Source organism: Mytilus californianus, unplaced genomic scaffold, assembly GCF_021869535.1.
Source record: "Mytilus californianus isolate M0D057914Y unplaced genomic scaffold, xbMytCali1.0.p SCAF_3, whole genome shotgun sequence".
NCBI classification, from domain to species: Eukaryota; Metazoa; Mollusca; class Bivalvia; order Mytilida; family Mytilidae; genus Mytilus; species Mytilus californianus.
This window is the reverse complement of record NW_026262679.1, coordinates 67,475,575-67,500,557: the sequence shown is the minus strand read 5'-3', so window position 1 is coordinate 67,500,557 and position 24,983 is coordinate 67,475,575. Positions and strand designations below refer to the sequence as shown.

The window sequence follows — 24,983 nt, the reverse complement described above, 5'->3', positions numbered from 1 at the left end:
ACAGTGGTTAAAGTCCGGTAGTATTAAGGTGAAAGCTCCTGCCACGCCAGGCTTGCCCGATCCATCTCAATGCAGTACACAACGTGATGTTCTTGTAACCCAAGCAGCCAACGACGGTATTGACACGATGAATTCTGCTACTAGCCTTCCAACTACTCCAACCAGAAAACGCAAACGGGGAGACTACAACTTTTATGATGACGAGACACGTGCTAAAATTGCCAGATATTCAGTCGAGAATGGCGTTGCTAGAGCTGCACGCAAGTTTTCCAGTGACCTCTGCAAGAAAGTTAGCGAGACGTCTGTTCGTAGCATGAGAGACACCTACCTTAAATTTAAAAAACAAGGTAACTATCGTGATTTTTTATCTGTTTTCAAAGAAAAATATTTTCTTTTTTATATTCAATTTTTAGATTCAATGCTAAATATAATAATTCTCATTGAAAATTTCTTCAACGTTTTACTTTGAAAATTTTTTTTATCTTAATAGTACTAGTGCTTTGTTTTTTTTTACATGAAAAAGCTAATTTTATTCTTATTTTTAGTTTCATATCGGAAATAATTATTGCACTTAAAATTTTTATGATCGAATTTTTAATTAAAATTTTAATTGTATAAAGTATGAAATGTACTGATCAATGTCTAAAAGAATTATAATTAAATTGTGAAACAGTAAATCGCTTTAGGTTCAGGTGCCAGTAAATTTTTATTTTGATAAAATGTTGTTTCTGTCCAGAATAAAGAAACACAATGCTTAAACGGCATTTTATCAGAATATTATTTGAAAGCAATTTGTAACCTCCGTGCTCTTCCTTTGACCAATTTGTTGAGTAAAATTTTATTTCGTAAAAAATGTCGTTTTTGTCCAGAATAAACTAAAGTACACGCTTAAACGACAATTTCACGGAATATCATTTGAAATGCAATTTGTGTCCTCCCAGCTCCTTCTTAATCCAATTTGTACAGTAAGATTTTATTTTGATAAAATGTTGTTTCTGTCCAGAATAAAGAAACACAATGCTTAAACGACATTTTATCAGAATATTATTTGAAAGCAATTTGTAACCTCCGTGCTCTTCCTTTGACCAATTTGTTGAGTAAAATTTTATTTCGTAAAAAATGTCGTTTTTGTCCAAAATAAACTAAAGTACACGCTTAAACGACAATTTCACGGAATATTATTTGAAATGCAATTTGTGTCCTCCCAGCTCCTTCTTAATCCAATTGTACAGTAAGATTTTATTTTGATAAAATGTTGTTTCTGTCCAGAATAAAGAAACACAATGCTTAAACGGCATTTTATCAGAATATTATTTGAAATGCAAGTTGTGTAGTTTTTGTCCAGAATAAGCAAAAGTACATCTGCAATTTATCAAAATTTTATTTGAAAAAAAATTATATTCTACCTGTGTTACCTTATTAAACGATTGTCTACATATTTGCAAAGTCAAAGGTGTGAATTTTCTTGTTCCTGTCACAAAAATATCACCTAAGGGCAATGTCCCGTCCTTAATCCTTTTAATCGGCAATAAAACCAGATTTTGACACTGTAATTAACAACTCATTTACCGTTATTTTCTTATGAATAATTTATATCAATTTAAAAACGTAAATTATGAATGATATTTTAAAGTTTTTATTGTTTATTTAAGGAGGTGGAGACATAGAAGTTTTACCAAGATCGCCCCGTGGAAATCCTCTCTTACTTGGTCACCTAGATAACGACGTTCAACAATGGATTCTCAACGTGCGTAAGAACGGTGGAGTCATCAACTCACGCATCGTTATGGCAGCAGCTGAGGCCGTTGTGACAAAGTTCGCCAGACACAAGCTGCAAAAGTATGGCGGGCATATCAACATCACAAAGACCTACGCTATTTCCGTTCTCCGCCGCATGGGCTTCGTTAAGCGTAAGGGGACCAAGGGCGTAAAACATCTACCAGCTGATTTCGACGACATTAAACAGGAGTACGTAAAAAAAGTCAGCACAGTCATTAAGCAACACAGCATTCCAGACTCTCTTGTGATTAACTGGGACCAGACCGGGTGTCAGCTGATACCAGGCGGCGACTGGACAATGGAGCAACAGGGCTCCCAACAGGTACCAATCACCGGTATTGATGACAAACGTCAAATAACACTTCTTCTAGCAACATCTATGAATGGGTCTCTATTGCCACCTCAGCTAATCTACCAGGGTAAAACAGACCGTAGTTTACCGAAAGGTGTCGATTTTCCAGACAACTGGGATGTTACAAGTACCGAGACACATTGGAGCAACGAAGACACAATGATCCGTTTTGTAGATAAAGTCATCTTGCCTTACGTAGAGGGTATTATTGAAGATCTTCCTCTTTCTCAGAAAAACCAGAAAGCCGTAGCTATCTTTGATGTTTACAGAGCCCACACAGGAGAAAAGCTGCTAAGCCACTTAAAGAAAAATGACATCATTCCCTTGTTTGTGCCTGCAGCCTGTACTGACAAACTACAGCCGTTGGACTTATCCGTTAACCGAGAATATAAAGAACAATTAAAATCTAATTTTCATGACTGGTACTCAGCACAAGTAGTGCAACAACTAAACCATCAAGAAGACATCACCGGTGAATGTGCACCAAAGGTCATCGTAGATTTGAAGACATCCGTCATGAAACCCGTTCATGCCCAGTGGATAGTTTCAACACACCAGATCATGTCCACCCGTACCGACCTAATCAAGTCTGGCTTCCGTAAAGCAGGTTTATTGTAAATTTGACATTAGAACATTTTATCTAGTGCTTTGTTTCGTACTGAGTGACATTGTATGTATGTGAACTAAAGTCTTGTTAAAGATTGTTAAAATTTGGACCAACTAGAAAACTGGGCCTAAAATCAAAAATCTAAATACATGTTTAGATTCAGCATATCAAAGAACCCCATATATTCAATTTTTGTTAAAATCAAACTAAGTTTAATTTTGGACCCTTTGGACCTTAATGTAGACCTATTTGAAAACTGGACCCAAAATTAAAAATCAAAATACACGGTCAGATTCGGCATAACAAATAAATAAATGTGGTCAAAGATTTTACAAATCTAATGCACCATACTGTGCAATTAAAGATTACTATATATTTGAAATTTGAAAAAAAAATAATATTTGAAGAATAATTCTTTTTAATTTCTGAAAACTGATATGAGAAAAAATTGACCCCCCACAAATTCTTCCCCTCCCCCCCCCCCCCTTTTTCCCCCAAAAAATTCCTTCCCTCAAGATATGGTAATAATCTCAATTCAAATTTCCAATGGAATTTGCAACCATAATTACCCATTTAAATTTACCATAGTGCTAACTTAATCTATTTTATAATAGAATTTAAAATATGGTGTCAAATCTTTTATATGGATTTTTTTGTAAAAAAAAAAAGATGCAACATTTGCAGATATTTTTACTGGTCTTCCTTTATAAATATGCATTTCTTTAAACATAATTTAAAAGCAGTGTAAGGGAAGTAATCAAAACGTTGTATTTGGATTACCTCCCTTACACTGTTTTAAATTGTCTTAATTGTTCATTAACGATTACTTTATACATAATTTAAAAGCAGTGTAAGGGAGGTAATTCAAATATTGTATTTGATTTATCTCCCTTACACTGCTTTAAATTATGTTTTGTACTAAAGTATTTGTCCATTAACCAGGACAACCTTGTTTTTCCCCCTTTTTTGCCCCTAATTCCTAAACGGTTTGAGCCATAACCCCCAAAGCAAATCCTAACCATCCCTTTGTGGTATGGAAACTTGTGGTATAATTTCAGAGAGATCCATACACCGCTCCACAAGTTATTGTCTGGAAACTAGAAAATGCTTATTTTTGGCCCCTTTTTGGCCCCTAATTCCTTAACTGTGGGTACCATAACCCCCAAAACCAATCCCAACCTTCCTTTTGTGGTATTTAACCTTATGGTAAAATTTCACAGAGATCCATTCACTTAAACTAAAGTTATAGTTCGAAAACCAATGTGTCTTCGGACAACGACGACGACGCCAACTTCATACCAATTTACGACCACAAAAAATTTTTGCGGTCTTATAAAAATGATTGTAATCTGGACTTATCACTTGACATAGAAGTACTGACAAACGAACAAACAGACAGTGTAGTTGACCAGGCCTTAATTACTGTCTTCATAATAATTTTGTTTAGCAATATATGTATCATAATACTCAAATTGAATCATCCACATGACATTTATTCAATGTACCTGGTGAGTATCACAGACTTCCTGTGCTGATATATAGATGACTGGTTTGGTAATGGTGACTAGATCTGTGTACTGGTCTACATTAAACCATACATCTGGTTCAGGTACATCACAAGCTTCCATACAAAATTTTCTACAACAAAAATTAAAATAAAGCTAAATGGATCTGATGAGTTAAGCCCTTTTCAATTGATTTTCATAATTTGTTCTTAAGTTGTACTGTTACACCAATGTCCCAGGAATGGGGGGTTGTATGTGCATGTCTTAAGTCAATAGCCTGTAATTCAGTGGTTGTCATTTGTTGCTGTATCATATATTCTATTTATATTTGTTTATTATTTTGTACATAAAATCAGGCTGTTAGAAAAATGTATACCGGTAAGCATGATTAATGATCCCAGTGTTTATTATACTAAGAGAAAACTTCTTTTAAAAAACAAAACAATATGAACCATTTCCAAATCCTGATTCATAATACAAACAAAAAGAGCTTTTAAATTCCAAAGCAAAAAAAAAAATTTTTAAGATAGGGAAATCAAAAAGCAACAAGTCAGGCAAAACCATCCCCCCAAAAAAACTAGATATCATTGAAATGGGAGCCATCTCTGTGGGCCCCGCTGTGAATAATGTGTGGTAAACTAGAGGCTCTCAAGAGCCTGTGTCGCTCACCTGTATTTACTGATGCTTTGAAAATCATGTAAAATAAGGTTAAAATCATAATTAATAGTATTAGATATGATATCTAAGATAATAACAAAAAACTCAGGAGCAGCAACCCAACAACGGGTTGTCGGATTTGTCTGAAAATTTCAGGGCAGATAAATCTAAATCTGATGAACATTTTTGCCAACTGTCAGATTTGCTCTAAATGCTTTAGTTTCAGAGATATAAACCAAAAGCTGCATTTTACCCCTATGTTCTATTTTTAACCAAGTCAGCCATGATGGTTGGAAGCCGGGGGTCATCGGACAAATTTTTTAAACTAGATACCCTAATAATGATTATGGCCAAGTATGGTTAAATTTGTCTCAGTAGTTTCAGAGAAGAAGATTTTTTTAAAAGATTACAAAAATTTACGAAAAATTGTTAAAAATTGACTATTAAGGGCAATAACTCCTAAAGGGGTCGACTGACAATTTTGGTCATGGCAACTTATTTGTAGATCTTACTTTGCTGAACATTATTGCTGTTTACAGTTTATCTCTATCTATTATAATATTCAAGATAATAACCAAAAAGCTGCAAAATTTCCTTAAAATTACATATTCAGGGGCAGCAACCCAACAACAGGTTGTCAGATTAGTCTGAAAATTTCAGGGCAGATAGATCTTGACCTGATAATCAGTTTTACCTATGTCAGATTTACTCTAAATGCTTTGGTTTCAGAGATATAAGCCAAAATCTACATTTTACCCCTATGTTTTATTTTTAGCCATGGCGGCCATCTTGGTTGGTTGGCGGGGTCATCGAACATATTTTTTAAACTAGATACCCTAATGATGATTGTGGCCAAGTTTGGTTAAATTTGGCCCAGTGGTTTCAGAGGAGAAGATTTTTGTAAAAAGCTTACGACGACGACTACGCCGACGGACGACGGACGCCAAGTGATGAGAAAAGCTCACTTGGCCCTTTGGGCCAGGTGAGCTAAAAATGTGTATCTTTATCATTGGACATGGGGTTGTCAACTAAAACCAGTTTTTGACCTTGACCTTTGACCTAGGAAGTTGTACATAAATTATGACACACCCTCTGGTGTTGATTTTTTAGACATATCAAGTATAAACTTTGAAATCATAACGGTTCTCAAGATATAAGGACGGACGGATGGACGGACAGACAGACGGACGGACAGACGGACGGACAGACTGATCACTTTAGGGCGTCCGCCATTCGGCGGGGCCCTAATTACAATGAAAGGACAATAGTCCACTAAACAATACACAGAAAACCAAAGATTGAGCTACAAAATCCCCCACCAAAACCCAGGGCTAAAGTAAGGTGCTTCAGAATGGTAAGCAGTTCCTACAACACAAGTGGTATCCTTAGTGTTACAGTATGTTAAAATACTGTGATTGGTTGATGTCACAATGGAAAAAGCAAAAAGAGGATTAGATAGTGACTTAGAAACATGCATCTTGTATTATTTTTAATTTTAGTTTCTTGTGCACAACTTGGAGTTTAGTGTGGCGTTCATTATCACTGAACTAGTATATATATTTGTTTAGGGGCCAGCTGAAGGACGCCTCCGGGTGCGGGAATTTCTCGCTGCATTGAAGACCTGTTGGTGACCTTCTGCTGTTGTCTGTTCTATGGTCGGGTTGTTGTCTCTTTGACACATTCCCCATTTCCATTCTCAATTTTATTTATTTTATGGTCATCTGTCACACAGAGATATACCATAATGATGAACCAAATCATAATTGCATCCACAATTTTTTAAAAGGATGTTTTCAATCAATCATTCTAATATGACGTGCTTCTTTTGCTTTGTAAACAACACCGTGATAAAATTCTCGATATATCTATACTTAGGGCAGACTCAGAGATATACATAATAATGGATGTTTCAATATACCTCCCACGTAGATCAACATGTATTGGAACCTATTTGCAAACCCTTTGCCGATTTTATTGTTTTAAAAATTGCATTTAAAAAAAGACAAAAGAATTTTTATTCTTATTCGGATGCACAATAAAAAGAATTAATGCACAAGTGCTCGGAGAAATCAACAAAATCAAATTAAAATAAAATTCTGCGAAAGTCTATTAATGTTTTCGGCGCATTTAAGACATTTCAAAACATGACGTCATACAAATGAAAACGCTAGAGTTGAAGGTTTTCCGTTATGTGAACCATCAAAATTCGTATAATATAGTATTAAAATTGATTTTTGAGGTAGGTTTTGTTTTATTTTTTATTCTATTGCATTATTCGCATATTTACTGATTTCAGCAAGTCAACATGGCGGCTCCTTAGTTACGAAATGTCAACTTTTGATTTGACGGTAGCTTACAAGAAAAACATGTAAATTAAAAATGGCAAATGTGGGGTTTTAGAATTAAAAGAATTAGACAGATTTTTTTCTAGCGGTTATTCACGAAATAATCCATGCAAGCTACAGACTTATTAGAATGTTTGAGCTTTATCTAACAGGGAGTAAAAAAGAACAGCCACACACACAGCAGATACCCACCCTCGCTTCAGTTTTTTAATGACCGTATTTGTCCTATTAGAATCGAAATAATTCATGGAAGCCATAGATTTGTTGTAAATTTACACATGGCCTAGCCGTGATATTCGTTAATTTTATTCCTTGCTAACGCTCAGGATAAAATTCGAATATCACAGCCCAGGCCATGTGTAAATTTCCAACATATGAATTATTTCTTAATTTGAAACCCCTGCAACAACTTTTCGAAACAATAAGGCAAATTATGAAAATTAGTGAAAAAAAATTTAACTAGATATCATTGAGATGGGAGCCATCTCTGTGGGCCCCGCTGTGAATAATGTGTGGTAAAAAATTTGTATCTTTATCATTGGACATGGGTTGTCAACTGAAACCAAAAGTTTTGAACTTGACCTTTGACCTAGGAAGTTGTACAACAATTATGACACACCCTCTGGTGTTGGTTTATATCAGGCCTCGACAATAACACTTGTCCGATTGTCCGGTACCAGAGGAAAAAAAGGTCGGACAAGTAAAAGCTATATCAAGCTTGTCTGACGGGACAAGTAAAATTATTCTGCAGGAAATAAATTTAATCCAACTTTGATGAACAAAGTAATTATAAACAAAAAACAAGAAAAGAAGATAAAAACAAGTATAAATTTGACATGTTTACTTGCAATCGATACTTTAAAACTGGTTCTTTGTCAGGTACTGTTTAAGAGGTAAAAGGCATACTTTTCTCGGAAACCATTTTTCCTGATCCGAATCAGGATGCGCTTTGTAGATAAGGTAACTTTTCAAGACAGTTCGTCACCAGCTCGGAAACAATTTGGCTCCAAATTTAATAGACAGTTTGGCACCGTAGGAGACATATTTAATAGACATGATTAATAGACAGTTTGGCAACGCAGGAGACATTTCATTTTGGGACCAAGACAAATCAGTACCTCGTTTTCCGACCTTATTCTGTTGCTTTATAATAAATATCATACCTGTAATTTTTTTTAACAAAACATATTTTTTAAATAAAAATGAAGAAATTATTTACCATAAAATTCACAAAATCATATTTGATCATATGTAGAAAAAAACAATACTTGCAATACGGTGACCTATAGTTGTTAATTTCTGTGTCATTTGGTCTCTTGCAGAGAGTTGTCTCATTGGCAATCATACCTCATCTTCTTTTTTTTATTGATTGCCATTGAAAAAACTTTTTTCAACTTAAAAACCAAGATACAAATCCAATGAGTGTACATTGACAGGCCTATCAGACGGTGCCTCATGTGCAGAGTCTGATGAGACTTTGGCATTGAAGAAAGCTAGAACCTAAGTCCTGTGACATGACTAGATTCAGTTGTTATCGACTCATATTTTTGAAAAGTATTTCAAAAGATATAAATCAAATTCTGTTCTATTGTTTTAATTCATTTTGTTCCTTGAATCAACTTAAAATGCAAAAACGGTTATCAATAAGATTGTTTTAGGACAAGTTACAATTTCATTTGGACAAGTAAGTTTTAGTATGTACTTGTTCTACTGGACAAGTTGAAAAAAAATTTATTGTAGAGGCCTGTATATACATGTCAAGTATAAATTTTGAAATCATAACGGTTCTCAAGATATAGAGCGGACACGATCTTTACCATAGGACATGGGGCTGTCAACTAAAACCAAAGTTTTTAACCTTGACCTTTGACCTAGGAAGTTGTACATACATTATGACACACCCTCTGGTGTTGGTTAATATACATGTCAAGTATAAACTTTGAAATCATAACGGTTCTCTAGATATAGAGCGGACACAATTTGATACGGACAGACGGACAGACTGATCACTATAGGGCGTCTGCCAATCAGCAGGGCCCTAATTAACATGTAGATCTTATTTTGTTGATCTCTTACTTTTCAAATTTATCTCTACTATAGTTTTTGATAAAAATGAAACTGATATGCTCCGCAAGTCACAGCTTGATACGACTGCAGGTCTACCCTGAAGAGTTGGGGCAAGTATTCAAGCTTGATACAGCTCTGAATTTGGATTGTGATTGAATATTTGACACAGCATAGGTTTCTGACACAGAATGAATGTGGTCTAAGAACTTAAAAATTTGAAATTGGACATTTACCTATTATGGTCCAATATCTGAAATCTAAATACATGGTTAAAATTCAGCAAATCAAAGAACCCTAAGAATTCATTTTTTTATGAAATCAAACAAAAGTTTCATTTTGGACCCTTTGGACCTTAATGTGAACTAATTTCATAACGAGGACCAAAATCCAAAATCTAAATACACGGTCATATATAAAAAAAAACATACATGCATGCATATCAATAAATTCAATTTTTGTTGAAATCAAACAAAGTTTAATTTAATTTTAGACCCTGATTTGGACCAACTTTAAAACTGGGCCCAAAATCAAAAATCTTAATGCATGTTTAGATACAGCATATCAAAGAACACAAAAATAAATGTGGATAGTGTCCACATGTGGCCACAGATGATGCCCCCGCATGCATATCATATAGTTATAAAGGGACATAACTGAAGAACGGTAAAAGTGACGCTATCCAAATTTCAACTTGATCTGAGTTTTGTTGTAATAAGCATTGTGTGTAAGTCTCATAACATTTGGTTGAGGCTAAATTAAGTAGAGAACAGAAACTAAAAATTCAGCAATTTTTCTATTTGTAAAAACGCATAACTCTACAACGGTTGTGTATAACTTTTATAACATTTGGTTGGGACAAACTAAAGTTAGAGGGCGGAAACGTTATAAAGGGACATAACTCAAGAATGGTAAAAGTGTCGCCACCAAATTTCGTACTTAATCTGTCTAATGTAGTAATAAGCATTGTGTGTAAGTTTCATAACATTTGGTTGAGGCAAACTAAAGTTAGAAAACGGAAACAAAAAATTTGTTCTTGATCTTAGTTTTGTGGTAATGAATATTGTGTATAGGTTTCATAATGTTTGGTTGGGCAAACTTAAGTTACAGAATTGAAACTAAAAATTTTGCAATCTTTTGATTTATAAAGGGGCATAACTCAATAATGGTTAAAGTGACACTAACAAAATTCAACTTGATCTGTGTTTTATCAGTGGAAGTCAAAATTAAACATTGCATTGCACATGTATAAAGCATTGATTGTAGTTGATTCAACTATAATCATGGACAAAGGAAGATAACTCCAGTTTTAATAAAATGCTCCGCTGGGCGCAGCTTGATACGACCGCAGAGGTCGAACCCTGAACAGTTGGGGCAAGTATGGACACAACATTCAAGCTTGATACAGCTCTGAATTTGGATTGTGGTTAAATATTTGACACAGCATAGGTTTCTGACACAGAATGAATGTGGTCTTAGAGAAATTAAAATTTTTTAATTTACCTATTCAAACCATATCATTATTATTTGTTTTTATATATAAATCAGAAATAACCAACTTAAAATGGAAAATTTTAAAGAAAAAAAAAGGAAAAAAAGGAAAAAAAAAAAAAAAAAAAAGAGGGAAAAAAATCCCCCCCCCCATTTTTTGAATCCCCTAATGATTCATCACCCCCAAACTCAATCCCAGCCTTCCTTTTGCAGTATGGTACCTTGCAGTACAATTTCAGAGAGATCCATACACTTGAACACAAGTTATTGTCTGGAAACTAGAAAAATGCTTGTTTTTTGGCCCCTTTTTGGCCTCAAATTCCTAAACGTTCTGGGCAATTACCCCCAAACTCCAACCCAGCTTTCACTTTGTGATATCAAAACATTGTAGTACAATTTCATAAAGATCTATACACTTACACACAAGTTATTGTCCTGAAAATAGAAAAATGCTTGTTTTTTGCACCTTTTTGGCCCCTAATTCCTAAAATTTTGAGGCAATTACCCCAAAATCAATCCCAGCATTCCCTTTGTGATATGGAACCTTGTGGTACAATGTCAGAGAGATCCATACACTAACACACAAGTTATGTCTGGAAGTTACAAAAATGCTTATTTTTGGCCCCATTTTTTTTCCTTAAACGTTTAGGAATTTGGGGCCAAAAAACAAGCATTTTTCTAGGTCCCAGACAATAACTTGTGTTCAAGTGTATTGATCTCTCTGAAATTGTACTTCAAGGTACCATACCACAAAGGGAAGGCTGGGATTGAGTTTGGGGGTGATGAATCATAAGGGGGTTCAAAAAATTTGAGGGGGGGGGGGGGGGGATTTTTTTTTCCCTTTTTTTTTCTTTAAAATTTTCCATTTTAAATTGGTTAAATCTGATTTATATATAAAAGCAAATAATAATGATATGGTTTGAATAGGTTAATTAAAAAATTTTAAGTTCTTAGACCACATTCATTCTGTGTCAGAAACCTATGCTGTGTCAAATATTTAATTACAATCCAAATTCAGTGCTGTATCAAGCTTGAATGTTGTGTCCATACTTGCCCCAACTGTTCATTGTTCGACCTCCGCGGTCGTATCAAGCTGCGCCCCAGCAGGGAGCATTTTATTCCATTTAAAAAGGGGCATAACTCTACAACGGTTAAAGAGACGCCACCAAAATTCAAACTTGATCTGTGTTTTGTGGTAATAAGCATTGTGTATAAGTTTCATAACATTTGGTTGAGGCAAACTTAAGTTAGAGAACGGGAACAAAAAATTTTGCAATTTTTCCATTTATAAAGGGGCATAACTCTAGAACGGTTAAAGTGACGCCACCAAAATTCAAACTTGACTCTGTTTTGTTGTAATGAACATTGAATATAAGTTTCATAACATTTGGTTGAGGCAAACTCAAGTTAGAGAACAGAAACCAATTTTGGGATGTACGTACGTACGTACAGATGGACAAGTGTAAAACTTAATGCCCCCACCGCTACCGCGGGGGCATAAAAATATTTTCGTTCAAATCAAACTAAGTTAAATTTTGGACTCTTTGGACCTTAATGTCGATCAATTTGAAAACTCCTTATTTTTTCCCCAAAATTCAATCCCAACCTTCCTTTTTGTTGTATGGAACCTTGCAGTACAATTTCATAGAGATCGATTGACTTATACTCAAGTTACTGTTTGGAAACCAAATGTCTTCAGACTTCATCGCCATATCATTATACAGTCATATAAAAAATGGGTAAAAATCAATATTCAGAGGAAATAACAATAGGGAATCAGCTGAAAATTTCAACAGTGTTGAATTATTTGCTTCTTTTCCCTCTCTATCTTTTCCATTCTTTTCAATTAAGGAAGGGAAACTCAAGTTACCTTCTAGAATCATTTGTTTCAGACACTTTGGATGGACAGACAAAACGACGACTTTACCCTCCCGTTTAATTAAGGTTTCATAAAAATCACATTATTAAATAAACTGTTGTAACAGAAACATGTCTTGCCTGTTGTCAGAAAATTAAAAAACACAATCTTTGCTAATAAATTCACAGTTGCTGGACCATATACTAGGAAGCAGGGCCTCCAAATGGTTGATAAACTGAAATGTACTGATAGTACATGTAATGCAACTTTATAGAAAATATCATTAATCTATCACAAGTAGTTCCTATCATACTAACTTGAGCAGAAAACTTAACATTGAAAATTGCTTATTAATTGAAAGTTGCTGGACCATGACCTAGGGGGCAGGGCCTCAAAATAGTCATCAAACTGATATATACTGATAATAATGCAACTTTATAGAATATAATATTGATCTATAACAAGTAGTTTCTATCAAACTAACTCAACCAGAAAACTTAACAATTGTTGAAGCCATCACTGTTGCTGCAGCTGTCATCGACGGAAAAGCAACACCTATGTCTTCATTTCCACCACAAAAACTTTCGTCGCAGGCAAGACAATAAATTGCTTCGCTGAGCGCAGCTGGATACGCCCACAGAGGTCCAACCCTAAACAGTTTGGGCAAAAATGGACACAATATTCAAGCTTGATACAGGTCTGAATTTGGATTGTAATTAAATATTTGATATATTATAGGTTTCTGAATAAATGTAGTCAAAGAACTTGAAATTGGTTATATGAATTGAATTTATATTCAATTGAAGATTTCTTGCTGTTCTGCAATACACTGTGCTGTTGCGCAATACTTAGTAAATCGGTTGTCAGACTATAAACAAATAAAGGGAGGTTATCTAAATAGATATAAACCAGTCACGAAAGTTTAATGAAAACTGCTCTAAGCACTTTAAAGGTATTGTAAAACTAGAGGCTCTAAAGAGCCTGTGTCGCTCACCTTGGTCTATGTGCATATCAAACAAAGGACACAGATGGATTCATGACAAAATTGTGTTTCGGTGATGGTGATGTGTTTGTAGATCTTACTTTACTGAACATTCTTGCTCCTTACTATTATCTTTATCTATAATGAACTTGGCCCAGTAGTTACAGTGGAAAATACTATGTAAAAATTTACAAAAATTTACAAAATTTATGAAAATTGTAAAAAATTGACTATAAAGGGCAATAACTCCTTAAGGGGACAATTGACAATTTTGATCATGTTGACTTTTTTGTAGATCTTACTTTGCTGTACATTATTGCAGTTTACAGTTTATCTCTATCTATAATAATATTCAAGACTAGAGGCTCTCAAGAGCCTGTGTCGCTCACCTGTATTTACTGATGCTTTGGAAATCATGTAAAATAAGGTTAAAATCATAATTAATAGTATTAGATATTAGATATTATAATGATATCTATGATAATAACAAAAAACTGCAAAATTTTTGCAAAATTACTAACTATGGGGCAGCAACCCAACAACGGGTTGTTGGAATCGTCTGAAAATTTCAGGGCAGATAAATCTAAATCTGATGAACATTTTTGCCAACTGTCAGATTTGCTCTAAATGCTTTAGTTTCAGAGATATAAACCAAAAACTGCATTTTACCCCTATGTTCTATTTTTAACCAAGTCAGCCATGATGGTTGGAAGGCGGGGTCATCGGACAAATTTTTTAAACTAGATACCCTAATAATGATTATGGCCAAGTATGGTTAAATTTGTCTCAGTAGTTTCAGAGAAGAAGATTTTTTTAAAAGATTACAAAAATTTACGAAAAATTGTTAAAAATTGACTATTAATGGCAATAACTCCTAAAGGGGTCGACTGACAATTTTGGTAATGACAACTTATTTGTAGATCTTACTTTGCTGAACATTATTGCTGTTTACAGTTTATCTCTATCTATAATAATATTCAAGATAATAACCAAAAACTGCAAAATTTTCTTAAAATTACCAATTTAGTGACAGCAACCCAACAACAGGTTCTCCGATTCATCTGAAAATTTCAGGGCAGATAGATCTTGACCTGATAAACAATTTTACTCCATGTCAGATTTGCTCTAAATGCTTTGGTTTCAGAGATATAAGCCAAAATCTACATTTTACCCCTATGTTCTATTTTTAGCCATGGCGGCCATCTTGGTTGGTTGACCGGATCACCGGACACATTTTTTAAACTAGATACCCCAATGATGATTGTGACCAAGTTTGGTTAAATTTGGCCGAGTAGTTTCAGAGGAGAAGATTTTTGTAAAAGTTAACAGACGACTCCGGACGACGACGACGACCACGACGGACGCAAAGTGATGAGAAAAGCTCACTTGGCCCTTCGGGCCAGGTGAGCTAATAATAACCATAAGCTGCAAAATTTTCTTAAAATTACCAATTCAGGGGCAGCAACCCAACAACGTGTTGCCTGATTGGTCTGAAAATTTCAGGGCAGATAGATCTTGACCTAATGAACAATTTTACCCCATGTCAGATTTGCTCTAAATGCTTTGGTTTCAGAGATATAAGCCAAAATCTACATTTTACCCCTATGTTCTATTTTTAGCCATGGTGGCCATCTTGGTTGGTTGGCCTGGTCACTGGACATATTTTTTAAACTAGATACCCCAATGATGATTGAGGCCAAGTTTTGTTAAATTTGGCCAAGTAGTTTCAGAGGAGAAGATTTTTTTAAAAGATTACAAAAATTTACGAAAAATGGTTAAAAATTGACTATAAAGGGCAATAACTCCTTAAGGGATCAACTGACCATTTTGGTCAAGTTGACTTATTTGTAGATCTTACTTTGCTGAACATTATTGCCGTTTACAGTTTATCTCTATCTATAATAATATTCAAGATAATAACCATAAACAGCAAAATTTCCTTAAAATTACCAATTCAGATGCAGCAACCCAACAACGGGTTGTCCGATTCATCCGAAAATTTCAGGGCAGTTAGATCTTGACCTGATAAACAATTTTACCCATATCAGATTTGCTCTAAATGCTTTGGTTTCAGAGATATAAGCCAAAATCTACATTTTACCCCTATGTTCTATTTTTAGCCATGGCAGCCATCTTGGTTGGTTGGCCTGGTCACTGGACACATTTTTTAAACTAGATACCCCAATGATGATTGTGGCCAAGTTTGGACAAATTTGGCCAAGTAGTTTCAGAGAAGAAGATTTTTGTAAAATATTACAAAAATTTACGAAAAATGGTTAAAAATTGACTATAAAGGGCAATAACTCCTGAAGGGGTCAACTGACCATTTTGGTCAAGTTGACTTGTTTGTAGATCTTACTTTGCTGAACAGTATTGCTGTTTACAGTTTATCTCTATCTATAATAATATTCAAGATAATAACCAAAAACGGCAAAATTTCCTTAAAATTACCAATTCAGAGGCAGCAACCCAACAACGGGTTGTCCGATTCATCTGAAAATTTCAGGGCAGATAGATCTTGACCTGATTAACAATGTTACCCCATGTCAGATTTGCTCTAAATGCTTTGGTTTCAGAGATATAAGCCAAAATCTACATTTTACCCCTATGTTCTATTTTTAGCCATGGCAGCCATCTTGGTTGGTTGGCCGGGTCACCGGACACATTTATTAAACTAGATACCCCAATGATGATTGTGGCCAAGTTTGGTTAAATTTGGCCAAGTAGTTTCAGAGGAGAAGTTTTTTGTAAAAGTTAACGACGGACGCCACTTTTGGGCCAGGTGAGCTAAAAACTGGAAAATCTTTTTTTAATGAATAAGACCCCATAACTCGGAAACATAAAATCTAAAATTCATAAAAATCAAAAGGCAGCTTACATCAATAGATATAAACAATTCACCAAAGTTTCATGAGAACTGCTGAATTCATTTTATAGTTATTGTCGGAAAACTGGAAAATACCCCTTTTTTTTAATGAATAAAACCCCATAACTCGAAAACGTAAAATCTTAAATTTATAAAAATCAAAAGGGAGCTTACATCAATAGATATAAACAATTCACCAAGGTTTCATGAGAACTGCTGAAAGCATTTTTGAGTTATTGTCTGAAAACTGGAAAATCCCCCTTTTTTTAATGAATAAAACCCCATAACTCAAAAACGTAAAATCTAAAATTTATAAAAATCAAAAGGGAGCTTATGTCAATAGATAAAAACAATTGACCAAAGTTTCTTGCAAATTGGAGAAAGCATTTTTTAGTTATTGTCTGAAAACTGGAAACCCCCCTTTTTATAATGAATAAAACCCCATTTCTCTGAAACGTAAAATCTAAAATTTATGAAAAACGAAAGGGAGCTTTTGTCAATAGATATATACAATTCACCAAAGTTTTATTCAAATTGGGTAAAGTGTTTTTGAGTTAATGTCCGACATGTTGACGAAGGACAGACAAACAGACGGACAGACAGTCAACGGTATACCATAATACGTCCTGTGAACGGGTGTATAAAAACTGAAGTCGCTGAACCATGAAAATGAGATCAATGGAAACAGACACATGCAAATGCCAATGAAACCTTTTGACTGATTTGATTTTTTAATGCAAAAAGACCAAACCCTTCTTTCTAGCAATGCTCTCATAAAAAGTCTACCTCATTATAATTCAACTTACTTGAATTTTTCATGAGCCTCTCTGATGTAGTTGTTCATACTTGCTAAATAAGAGCTGTCACCACCAAACTAAAAAAAATTGGAGATAACAATTATTACGCAATGATATAATCTTCTTGTGATAGCTCTCAAGAAATTTTGTGAGACTCTAGGATTTCTTCTTTCGAAAAGAAGAACTCCTGTTGTTAGATAGAAATCTCATGAAAATGGTTCAAGTAATGGAACAATAAAAGGTCACAACGGGTGCAATGTTTTAATACATTTTTGTGGCCAATGAACATGAAATTGAGGTCTACTTAACATGACACCCATCAAATACAGATATTTGCACATGTTCAATAGATATCTACCCCTCACAACAACCAAATACTGTTGATCTGTCATTCACTGTTACTGAGGAAATGACTTTACCTTATACTACACCATTAAAAGTAGACCATAGCTTTTTATGATGTCAAATTAAAACAAACCCCTTATAATGCATGCACCTACAAAATATTGTGACTTGTCATGCTTGACTACTAAAGCATGACTACTAATACTAGAAACTCCAAGGAACTTCATCCAACAATTAAACAGTGCACTTACTTCAGAAGTTTGGTTTGAAATGATAAAATGTGCATAGGTGAAGTTTTAAAAATTTTTCTTAATTCACATATAAGCTATTGTAGTTATGGTCTGATCCATTAGAGATTCTCTCAGGAAAAAATGGACATGGTTTCCCATTAAACAGCCTAACTCAGCTTGTCTACTACAATCACACCTGTGATATGGGCCAATATTGATCCTTCATGAATTTAATCCTGTCTTTTTTTAATTCTAAAATAATACATTTTCAACCCCAAAAAAAGCAAAATGTTGCCAATTATGTGAACGTTCACCTGATAACAACGAAAATCTCTTTGAAGTTAAATTTATTCAACAGTTTTTTTTCTTCTGACCAATTCAAAATTGAGTTAATCTAAGATTTTTTTTTAGTTTTGACGCTTTTGGAAGAAATCCCAATTGTCATCATCAAAAGGAAAATGTCTCTATAAGCTGTGGATTGATTTCAAGGTTAACCTTATAATATTATGATATTGTGAAACCACTATATATTGGAAGAAGTTGTGCATTATTCATGTTGATGAGTATTCATTATGAACTCCATTTTTTGTCTTCTTTGAGTTATCATGTAAGATGTAATCTGAACTTTATTTGCCTTTTAAGTTGAGCTACAACAATGGCCAAATTCTTCTATTAAAAAAATTCATTAAAGATACCAGACTTAAAATTTTGTCTACAAGTGGCACATGGGTGACACTCTGATCAAAAAGTTAAAAGGCTAAATAAAGTACAAAGTTGCAGAGCATGGAGGGCCAAAAATTCTGTAAAAGGGTGGACTAAATATCCCTTAATTTGCACAAGAATTTCATTAAAATTGCAGTTATATCTTAACCAAATGATGTTCCCCTTTACACATTTCACCTTTTACATTTTATCTTCTGAAACAAAACAAAAAAATGCATAGACCAACAGATAGACTTGAAGCTACAGACTTTATTGGGTCAAAAAATAATTTAAAAAGGTTGTTTTGGGGTGTTTTGTAAGTTGAAACATAGGTATATTATTTTTCTCCTCTGAGAATTGCTTCTGGATTTTGAAAACAAATATCATAATTATATGACATTGAAGAATAAAAGTTATAGAGTGTATTTTAATCAATTTATAATTTAAATATTTTTCAGCAAAGGGCATTGAAAATCTACTTTTTCAACAAATCAAATTTAAAAAACTTAAGAAAATTGGTTTGTTCTGATTAAGAGTTTTAAAATTTTACTTATTGTTTTCAGCCAATCACTGATAAAAAAAAGTGAACTAATCTAAATATTTAATTAATTACAGATGATTATTGCAGATTTATCAAGTAAATCATAGGCCTTACTTGAATACCTTTTATATATTTATATCTAGATTTCATTTTTTTTTAAAGATCTTGTTAATCCTTAATTAATAATTTATCTTTAAGATATAGTTTACAGAATCACTTTATGTAGTGTAAATCAAAAGTAATAGGCAATGAATAAATCTATCATCTCTATATATCAAACATCTAATATATACATTTGTGTATTCAATTATGAGGTCAAATATTTGTGTATTGAGAGTATATTGAGATGTATATTGAAGGGTCTGTATAATTATGTAAGACTGAGGTTGATTAGTAATGTGGTCAATATGATAATGTGGTCAATATGATTGGCATTTAAGGAGGTGGTGCATTGTAAATAAGGCCCCACCTTGTCTGTTATTGTTTAGTGATCATGACAGTTGTCAATCATAGTAGCAATGGATCATTACTCAATTACCTAATCAAAATGATAAAAAAGCCTGCATATCAACACACTTTAAAGACATGCATACTCTAATGAACTGCACCAAAAATAAAACCAAAATTTTCACAGTTTATATGTGCATATGTGCACAGAAATGAGAATTATAGGGAACTATATTTCAATGTGTATACATTTTGTAGATTTAGTAGCTAACCTGTGCTAAGTTACTTGTTGTTAGGGAGGCCAGTGCCTTAGGAAAGATTTAGAACAAGTTCCAATCTTTCCAAAAACTGATGATGTAATATCTTTACAAAATAAACTGCTTCGCTGAGCGCAGCTGGATACGCCCACAGAGGTCCAACCCTGAACAGTTGGGGCAAAAATGGACACAATATTCAAGCTTGATACAGGTCTGAATTTGGATTGTAATTAAAAATTTGATATAAATGTATTATTGGTTTCTGAATAAATGTAGTCAAAGAACTTGAAATTGGTTATATGAAAGATTTCTTGCTGTTGTGCAATACACTGTGCTGTTGCGTAATACTTCGTAAATCTGTTGTCAGACTATAAACAAATAAAATCTTATAACTCGGAAACATAAAATCGAAAATTTATAAAAATCAAAAGGGAGCTTACAAAAATAGATATAAACAATTTACCAAAGTTTCATTTGAGTTATTGTCTGAAAACTGGAAAAATCCCCCCTTTTTTAATGAATAAAACCCCAAAACTCAGAAATGGTAAATCTGAAATTTATAAAAAACGAAAGGGAGCTCACGTCAATAGATATAAACAATTCACCAAAGTTTCATGCATATTGGTTAAAGCGTTTTTGAATTAATGTCCTATATGTTGACTACGGACGGACAGACGGTCAACCATAATACGTCCCGTAAACGGGCGTATAAAAATAATCACAAACAATCTTACTCCTTTATTAGATGCTGCAAACTGGAGTATCTTTGCTACAGATCCCAAATTCCTCCTCTGATCATTTGACAGTTTTATTTCTGCTCCTACATCGATGATACCAAATCCATCAGGTGCTACTATAGCTGAATTAATGTACCTATAGTACAACAGGTTACCAACAATCTGTTGAAAACATAAAAGTAGATTGTGAAGTAAAAATATATCTTGTTGAATATACAAATAGTGGTATGACACTACTACAGTATAACTTTCTCTTTATTTTTACCATTTTTGGGGCATTTTATAATATTAAGATTCAACACTTAAAACTTTCCTGAACAACTACTATCATGACTACTATTAATTTCAAACCATCACTTTGTGTTACAGACAGCTTGAATTAATTACTTTTTAGTTTTCATCTTAATACTCAGCAAGTGGCCTGATAAGAATTCATACTCTGTATTATTGCAGTTAATGTCTACTTTCCAGTAATTCTTAGGTGATTTGAGAAAAAAGAGGTGTTATTTACAAGTCAGTTTGATGTGGAAAAATATGGCATCAATTAGGTCGTTTAAAATACTACTTATTTTTGCAGTAATTTTATTACTATATATCCAAACAAGAAATGATTGTAACAGGATGCTGTTACGAAGTCTCCCAAACGAAGCTCCCATAATTCGTAATTCCCAGGGTCGCCTGACATTGGGCAACGTCCAGTGAAAATTGGTTTGGTCCAGTAAAGTTATATGCATTAGTGATGCCTGGGGACTAACCTTGTATATCATTCAAATCATCTTGGCATGACAAACCAGAATATATATGGTTTAGGGGTGGGGATCTCGACCATTTACAAGATACTAGAACATTGGGGATGGGGAGGAACCCCTGGGGACTGGCCCTATACGTCATTCAAATGTTCATTACATGACGAACAGGAATATATATGGTTTAGGGGTGGGGATCTCAACCATTTACAAGATATTAGAACTTTCTCAAATGGCAGGGGGTCGGGATGACCCCTGGGGAATAACCCTGTATATCATTCAAACCATCTTAGCATGACAAACCAGAATATATATGGTTTAGGGGTGGGGATCTTGACCACTTAGAAGATATTTGAACTTTCTTAAATGGCAGGGGGTGGGGGTGACCCCTGGGGACTAACCCTGTATAACATTTGATGTGCTTTATTATGACAAACCAGAATATATATGGTTTAGGGGTGGGGATCTCGACCATTTACAAGATATTAGAACTTTCTCAAATGGCAGGGGATCGGGATGACCCCTGGGGACTAACCCTGTATTTCATTTGATGTGCTTTATCATGACAAACCAGAATATATATGGTTTAGGGGTGGGGATCTCAACCATTTACAAGATATTAGAACTTTCTCAAATGGCAGGGGGTCGGGATGACCCCTGGGGACTAACCCTGTATATCATTCCAACCATCTTAGCATGACAAACCAGAATATATATGGTTTAGGGGTGGGGATCTTGACCACTTACAAGATATTAGAACTTTCTTAAATGGCAGGGGGTGGGGGTGACCCTTGGGGACTAACCCTGTATTTCATTTGATGTGCTTTATCATGACAAACCAGAATATATATGGTTTAGGGGTGGGGATCTCGACCATTTACAAGATATTAGAACTTTCTCAAATGGCAGGGGGTGGGGGTGACCCCTGGGGACTCACCCTGTATTACATTTGATGTGCTTTATCATGACAAACCAGAATATATATGGTTTAGGGGTGGGGATCTCGACCATTTACAAGATATTAGAACTTTCTCAAATGGCAGGGGGTCGGGATGACCCCTGGGGACTAACCCTGTATATCATTCAAACCATCTTAGCATGACAAACCAGAATATATATGGTTTAGGGGTGGGGATCTTGACCACTTACAAGATATTAGAACTTTCTTAAATGGCAGGGGGTGGGGGTGACCCCTGGGGACTAACCCTGTATTTCATTTGATGTGCTTTATCATGACAAACCAGAATATATATGGTTTAGGGGTGGGGATCTCGACCATTTACAAGATATTAGAACTTTCTCAAATGGCAGGGGGTTGGGATGACCCCTGGGGACTAACCCTGTATATCATTCAAACCATCTTAGCATGACAAACCAGAATATATATGGTTTAGGGGTGGGGATCTTGACCACTTAGAAGATATTAGAACTTTCTTAAATGGCAGGGGGTGGGGGTGACCCCTGGGGACTTACCCTGTATTTCATTTAATGGGCTTTTTTATCATTTAGAACATTTTCAATTAAAAAGATTGTGTCTATCACAAACGGTTTTCAATTTATAATCATTTTAAAATTTTAAAAAATAAAATCCCATAGGGTTCTATAGTAAAACCCTCTTTTCTTTTTGCCCCTCAAAGTACCCCTTTATAAACCCCATTGCACAAACAAAACCCTGATTGCACCACTAGACATGTTAGTCTAACATATTGTGAAACCCTAAGTTAATCTGACAAGCGGTTTTGGAGAACGGGTGCGGACAAGTTCAAATTTAAAAGGGGCGGAAGAAGAAGAAGAAGAAGAAGAAGAAGAATAATAATAAGAACTGAGCAAAAACAATAAGTCTTCCCAAACTTCGTTTGGGAGACTTAATAAACACCTTTCTTGTGGACATAGCAATGGCTATATGCTGACATAAAGTTCTGTGCTTTTTTTAAGATTCTTTAAATTTTCCCCTTTAAAACGAATTTCTGAATTAATCAGCGAAAAAGATTTTTCCCATTTTATAATTGGCTCCCAATAGAAAGTCATTTGACTTGTCTTGTTCTTGTCAACTAAACATGTAAATTCTTAAGCCTGTAATAAAGGATGAACCCTGTCACATCAAATCTAGTGGGCAGCACCTTATCATAGTGAATAACTTTTATAAATAGTAAAGGGGTACCGTTCCTACTCGCTTATTAGTCGGAAAATTGGGAGTAAAATTCATAATCCAGAGAGGGGGACCGACTAATAGACGAGATCTAGCGACCAGAGGAAAAATCCAAGCTTGAGAAAAGTGGTCAGGAGTGAATTTCCTGGTAAAAACTACGTTTTTGATTGCCAAACCTACATAAATCAATAAATAAAAAGTTTTTGTTGAAAATAAATGACTACAATACTGTCTTTGTGTTTTATTTGTTCTTTGGTAAACATTTTCTGCAAATTCGTGTTGAAATTCTACTGTTTCCGGTTTGTGTATTGATTTTCATGGTCACATGGTTTTCCTATAAACCAAAAAGGAGAGCCAAGAACCAAAAATGAAAAGGAGATAACAATGTACCAAATATGTGAAAGGATGTTTTCAGCGGAGTTATTGTGATATCATGATATCAATTCAATGCTTATAAATCATATAATAATAAAAGATAATTTTAAGATTCATTCCCAAAATCAAAATATTATTCATTAAAGTGTCTCAGGTAAACAAAAATTACAAAATTGATTGACAAGCCAATATAATCCATTGATAACCCCAATTAAGAGACAAAGAGTTGTATTTACTAAAGGTGTGAAAACTATCAGTGATAGGTAAACAGATGACACTAATGAGTTGGAGTTAGTTATTTTAATATATTGATTAGCTTCACTTAATTTTTTTAATCCTTTAATCACCACAATATAATAAGAATTATGAAGTGTACATGCTCATTTAACACCGAGTTATGTATGCTGTGAAAAATATTTTCATCAAGTGTTGATTGACTTTAAATTTTTCAGGTTCATATTGGTTTATATTCGCTTTTCTCAAACAATAGGTTGTTAGTCATACCCTACAAAATCATTGATGCATTACGTAAACAACACATGGCTAATCTAACATTTGAACAGTGAACAAAACAAGAGAAATGAATACATCTTTATTATTAACAGCAATATAAATTATCATGATGAGCATCAACTAAATTCAAACCAAACAAACATTAATGCAGAAATGAATATTATTCCTGGATTTGCATTGGTTTTACCGGCGTTCAGTTACTGTCAGCTGAAAAAAAAATGCCCAAATTTTGTCCGACTTATACGAGGGTCAAGACTAAATCCTTAGAATTTTGAGCTGAAAAGGGTCCCCGACTTATAGTAGGATCGACTATTAGGCGAGTTTCTACGGTAGCTTCAATAAGATTCTAATATTACCCCAATTTCTAGCAAAAAATTTCAAAATTAGGATTTATAGACCATTATATATCACAAAGAATCATAGCTAAATGAATGACTAGATAGGAAATATGTCCTTTCCTTGAAAACTACACATTAGTGTTCTTTTCTTGACGTCACAAAGAGCACACATTTTGATTTTTCCACAAAAATACAATGAAGTTTCAATTTTTTGGGGAGCTGGAAACAACTAGTCGACAGAAATGATCTTTTTATATCATGTAAATAATAATAAAAGGCATAAATTTGGCTAAAATCCAG

At 34.2% G+C, this 24,983-nt stretch overlaps 1 protein-coding gene and 1 long non-coding RNA gene across 4 annotated transcripts in view; one reads left to right on the top strand and one right to left on the bottom strand.

Moving 5' to 3' along the window:
- LOC127733112 (ras GTPase-activating-like protein IQGAP1) overlaps positions 1-24,983 on the bottom strand; it is a 231,346-nt gene that overhangs the window by 48,718 nt on the left and 157,645 nt on the right. Inside the window, exons 32-34 of the mRNA XM_052242397.1 lie at positions 20,560-20,724; positions 17,313-17,380; positions 4,244-4,376 (exon numbers count right to left, since the gene is read on the bottom strand). Coding sequence (XP_052098357.1) covers positions 4,244-4,376; positions 17,313-17,380; positions 20,560-20,724 — 366 coding nt within the window. The remainder of the gene's footprint in view (positions 1-4,243; positions 4,377-17,312; positions 17,381-20,559; positions 20,725-24,983) is intronic.
- The window catches only part of LOC127733198 (uncharacterized), a 116,357-nt gene that overhangs the window by 38,121 nt on the left and 53,253 nt on the right, over positions 1-24,983 (top strand). The gene's annotated exons all lie outside the window — the stretch shown is intronic.